The sequence below is a fragment of the Morus notabilis genome, unplaced genomic scaffold (genome assembly GCF_000414095.1).
Source record: "Morus notabilis unplaced genomic scaffold, ASM41409v2 Scaffold206, whole genome shotgun sequence".
NCBI classification, from domain to species: Eukaryota; Viridiplantae; Streptophyta; class Magnoliopsida; order Rosales; family Moraceae; genus Morus; species Morus notabilis.
The window spans coordinates 679,341-684,663 of NW_010365213.1; the positions used below are offsets into that span (position 1 = coordinate 679,341).

The 5,323-nt window shown below is 38.0% G+C and overlaps 2 protein-coding genes across 2 annotated transcripts in view; one reads left to right on the top strand and one right to left on the bottom strand.

Moving 5' to 3' along the window:
• Positions 1-348: 348 nt before the first annotated feature.
• LOC21404422 (putative pumilio homolog 8, chloroplastic) lies at positions 349-3,441 on the top strand. The gene is made up of 5 exons (XM_024171884.1): positions 349-1,649; positions 1,746-1,908; positions 2,455-2,618; positions 3,001-3,253; positions 3,334-3,441. The coding sequence occupies exons 1-5, from the start codon at positions 349-351 to the stop codon at positions 3,439-3,441; spliced, it is 1,989 nt and encodes a 662-aa protein (XP_024027652.1).
• A 1,100-nt stretch (positions 3,442-4,541) lies between these two features.
• Positions 4,542-5,323, bottom strand: part of LOC21404423 (MDIS1-interacting receptor like kinase 2) — a 3,882-nt gene continuing 3,100 nt past the window's right edge. Inside the window, exon 2 of the mRNA XM_024171885.1 lies at positions 4,542-4,867. Coding sequence (XP_024027653.1) covers positions 4,542-4,867 — 326 coding nt within the window. The remainder of the gene's footprint in view (positions 4,868-5,323) is intronic.

Consider the following 5,323-nt stretch of genomic DNA (forward strand, 5'->3'; position numbering starts at 1 on the left):
GAAACACACTCTTTGCTCCACTTTAGTGTGTGTAGTGCGAGTGCGGCCATCCTCTTCGTTTTCATGGTGCTACCGTTAGGTCGGTGACAGAACGTACTCTTGTACTACCACAAACAAAAACGGGTGCAAAAATATTGACAATAAAAACAAAAAACGAAAAAAAAAAAATCAAAATCAAAACCAAAATCCTCTCTCTGTCTCACTCCACAATTCTCTCAAACTCTTCAACAAATTCCGTAATAGTAGTCACCTCACCCACAAAAGAAAGTCGAAAATTTGGTGTGGGGTTTTCGTTTGGGACTTTGACAGCCTCTGATTCTTTGTTTTCGTTTTCTCGTCACATCGAAAATGGCCACCGAGAAAAATTACAGGAAGACTTCGACGGTAGAGATGATGATCGGAGGGGAGCTTGGGAACCCCTCGTCGTTTTTGTCATCGTCGTCGTCAAACGGCGTCGTTAGCCCGTCTCCATACTACGATCCTCTTGGTCTTCCTCTTCACGACGATCACCGTTTCGTGCGTAACTCGTCGTTTGGCAGAGCTTCTCTGCCGTCTGAGCACTCTCCTTCGAGCTCTTCCTCGAATGGGCTCTTCAGCTATTACGACGACGGTTATCCGCCGTTCTCTGCGGCGTTTGAGGACACTCCTATGCACCAGACTCGGACTAAAACTACTACAAATCGTTCCTCCATTAATGGGCAGTGGTCGAACTCGAACCCGATAAATGCTTATTCTGATCACGACGAAGTTGATGACCTGGGATTGTCTGAGATATTCTACAGAATGAATATCGGAGATAATAAACAAGAGGGACGAACCAAAACGAGGGGATTTGGCATGGAGAGAGATGGGTTTCTGCTCGAGGATTTCGACGGTTTTAATGTTGATATGAGACTTGGACAGGAATGTTATTATGTGGGAGATTCAAGGAACTCCCAAATGGGTTGTTACAGCAGGGAAGTTGAATCAATGGACCCATTTGCCAGGCCTTTCTTTGCTGATGAATCTGACTTTGTTTGGTCACAATCACATGGACTTGATTCTAATGGAGGAATGGGTCTTAGAGGGGGTTCATTAAGTCCTGAGGTGGTTCAACTCATGAATCTGGCTCTGAATCTGAACACTCCATTAAGGACCAAACAAAACTTAAGAGGAAGAAGAGGTGACTTGGAGGGGTTTAGCTGCGAAGACAGTTTCATCATTGAAGAAAAATGCTTGAGGAAGAATTCTCATAATGGTCATGTCAGGATTCCGAATGTGAGGGACCGAAGTTTTGGCCTAGTGGATTGTCCTTCCTCTTATGGAGGATGTTATGAGAATGGATATGGTTGGAGTGGTGAATTGCCATTTGGTTCCCAACCAAGATATTCTTCATTGCTTGGTACAACGGATTATATGCTCATGTTAGCGAAGGATCAGGATGGTTGCCGACACTTACAGAAGCTGGTTGATTATGGAACATATCAAGATGTGCAGATAATATTCCGTAATGTAAGCAATCACGTTGTCGAGCTCTCGACGGACCCTTACGGCAATTACCTTGTGCAGAAGCTGTTGGACGTTGTCAGCGAATTACAGAAATGGCATATTGTGCGAAAGATGGTCTGGAGACCAGGACAGCTTGTCAGTATTTCTCTAAACTCATACGGGTAATCCTCCATGGAATCAATTACTTGTTGTCCCTTTCATAGTATTATGTTTTTTATTTTCTTGGCCTTTTGATAATTCTTGTACTGTTGTATCAGCACACGCGTGGTACAGAAGTTGATCGAGACTGTGAAAGATACAAGTCTTTTATCATCGGTTATATCAGCCCTCAAGCCTGGTTTTCTTGAGCTTACTATGGATTTGAATGGAAATCATGTCCTACAGCGTTGCTTGCAGTGCCTCAGCAGCGAGGAAAATACGGTAATACCATCATTTTCCTTTTCTTTTTAGCTTGACTGTTTTTACTAGCTATGGTGTTTCTTTTGTCTTTTTGATTTTTCTTTGCTGTTGTGTGGCAACCTAGGATGTAGACCTGTTAAAGTGGAAGGGCAGTAAAGCGAAATTCGCATAAGGAATGTGGATAAACTTGTTTATTATGCCTATCTGCGTTAAGAGCACGTGTACGTTGCAGGACCAAAGGACATTCATTTTAATGAATGTGGAATCCTTGTGATAGGAAAACAGACCGTTTAAAACGGTATGAAAGCTAAGAAAAAGTATTGACCCATTTCGAAAACAATGTATTAACTCTTAAGAGTCAAGTGAACACGCCAAATGAGCAACTGAATTATGTAAATCATCTTGATTTATACCATCAAACGCCTGATTTTTCTTTCTCAGGCTTCCTCTATGTGTCCAAGTCTCCTGGATACCCTACCACTGTGCTCTTTATATGACTTGCCATAACTCTCTCTGTTGAAGATGATTCTGAAGTGTTTCTCTTTTTAAACAATCATTCTTTTGCAGTTTATTTTCGATGATGCTGCAGAGAATTGTGTTGCAATGGGAACTCACAAGAATGGATGTTGTATGCTGCAAAAATGCATTGAACACTCCACCGGAAACTTTCGGAATAAATTGGTAAAAGAAGTTTTAAAAAATGCTTCTCTCCTTGCTGAAGATCCTTACGGGTATGCAATATTGCATCCAGCGTCTGTACTTTCTCACTTTGCTCCTGCATTATGTATTTATTGTTCTGCAGTCTAATTTCCTCATCTATCAATGACACTTAACATTGATTATATACCAAAAAAATCTTGTAATTGCTCATTTCATTAGTACTGGGCAAGCTGGTTTGATCTTTTATAAAATGTGGTGTGTTATTCAGTAAGAGGCATTGCTCGTTATTTGTGTATGGAATGCAAATACAAACTTTAACTTAAGTAGTTAGACATTTTAAATTTGCAATAATGAATATTTCCCCTAAACATGTCTAAAAAATGGTTGTATGAGCAGTTTATTATGTATGTGAAACTCCCATATTGCTCTCTAACTGTTCCTTTCTATATGCAGGAATTTTGTTGTTCAGTTTCTCATGGAGCATATCCCATCTGCCACTGCCAAATTGATTCCTCAATTCAAAGACAACTTTGCACGTCTTTCAATGCATAAAGCTAGCAGTCATGTGGTTGAAAAATTCCTCAAGTATTTTCAATACAGCCATAAGATAATCGTCGATGAATTGATCAAGTTTGGCCCCTTTGAAAGCTTGTTGCAGGACCCTTTTGCTAACTATGTCATTTCCACTGCTCTTGATTGCACAAAGGCAAGGAATCCAAGTCTAACGCAACCCTTTGTCTCTCCCAGTTTCGCTTCTGCTTCTAACTTTCTACTCTTCATTTTCAGGGCTCTGTTAATCGTTCCCTCGTCCAAAAGATCAGGTCTTTCCTACGCACGGTGCCACCCGGTCCATACTGCAAGAAGATTTTCTCTCATCCCTTGGTGAACAACTAATTTGTTCTAAAATCCTATATCACATGTAAAAAAAAAAAAAAAAAAAAAAAAAAAGGAAAAAGGTTTTTTTGCGCCCGGAGGGACCTTGGTGAACAACTAATTTGTTCTAAAATCCTATATCACATGAAAAAAAAAAAAAAAAAAAAAAAAAAAAAGGAAGAAGTTTTGTTGTGCACTGCTAGGAAACTAAATAATAATTAAACTATCTATCTTGAATTTCTCCCTGAGCTGAAAGGCAGGTATAATTTAGCCAGGACTAGGAACAACCATGTTGCGTTTATGTTATACATATATGGATGATTTCCATATATAAGACCCGCGCACATGAGTTTTGTTGTGTTCTACATTTGTGTCGTCTGTCTATTTCTTTTGACCAAACTTTTAATTTTCTATGTATGTTGGTGTTGTGGTATGTTAAGAGTACGTGGTTGTGTAGTGTGACGCTTGCCTTTCTTTCTTAAAGAAGTCTATTTTATGTTCTATTGATTGTTATATGATAGTTTTATGGATTCCCAGCGGATTCTATTGCATGTCGTTTGCACGCAGATTGTTGTTCTGTAAGAAATGATTGTCTTTTCATTGATTGTCTATTCGGTATTGACAAACTAAAAAACTTGTGCATGTGTTTAATTTATTGCGTTGCACTAATGGTTTTAATAGTGTTATATTATCTAGTATTATTAGGATTTGTGTTTCTAGAAATTCGTAAAGAGCAATATGAAGTAACTATTATTTTATCATCTAAAATAATCTCCACAATAATGTTAAGCATTCAACTAACAATCTCTTTCATGTAATGCAAGATATTCTAATACCTCGTCTCACAAGAAAATATTTCACACATGACACAACCAGATTCACAAACCTTTATATCTGAAAGTACGTTTGGATATAATAATTTATAGATTGGAACGATATTTTATAATTTGCGATGGCTTAATTAAAATATTTGCACTGACAAGTTTAACTACAATTATTGTTCAATGTGGTAAATTGGGAAACCACAGTATCAACGAAATACATGACTTTTTATTTTTTATTTTTTTTTTCCTCAATTTAGTCAGAGCTTTATTAAACTTGTTATTGTATAATAAGTGTATCTAGGAATAGTGTACGGATTGGGGCGGCGATAACATCTGAGAAATAACGTACATGGTTGGCCTAGATTGTGGCTCAATATTTAGACATGCAATTACAACACTTGCGACGGTCCTGAGTTCAATCTCGACTTGAGTTGTAGGAGGTGGGAGGCGTTGGTCCAAAATTTCCATCAACGTCGACATGATTAGCGAGTTTCCACCGTTCGATTGCGATGACAAGGAGAAGATGAAATCTCCCGGCTGCTTTCCCATCATAACTTCTAAAGCCAAAACTCCAAAGCTATAAACATCACATTTCTCCGTTACTTTCATTGTATATGCAAGCTCTGCCAACAAAGAAGAGAAGTTGTCGTCAAACTAAACATTAAGTATTCCGTACTGTGATTAAGGTCGGACTGGCGAGCCAAATTGTAAGTGAAATAATATCAAGGAAAAAGCAGGGAGGAATTCCTACTATGACATTATAAAGAGTATATGCGGTAATATTGGTATTTTTAGTATTTTTGTACCTTATATTTTAATATTATAGAAAAATTATTTTTAATATTTTTAATTGTTGCAAGTATTTACTGGGAATTTGTAAGGCAAGAACTCTCCTTTTTCCCTACCGTTAGAAACTGTTGTCTAGTTGTTGGATGGACTTTTTAGCGGTTTTAACCTATAATTGAAAATAGTTCTGTGCTGCAAACTTTTAACGCAGTCAATTACAGATTTGAAAAATTAACGCAATGGCTAAAACTGGAATTCCAACTGGAAATTAGGGCAAAATAAGAGGAAAGAGT

Coding starts and splice junctions, on each gene's coding strand:
- LOC21404422 (XM_024171884.1), top strand. CDS start 349: ATGGCCACCGAGAAAAATTACAGGAAGACTTCGACGGTAGAGATGATG. Junction 1,909..2,454: donor TCAGCAGCGAGGAAAATACG/GTAATACCATCA, acceptor ATTCTTTTGCAG/TTTATTTTCGATGATGCTGC. Junction 2,619..3,000: donor CTTGCTGAAGATCCTTACGG/GTATGCAATATT, acceptor TTCTATATGCAG/GAATTTTGTTGTTCAGTTTC.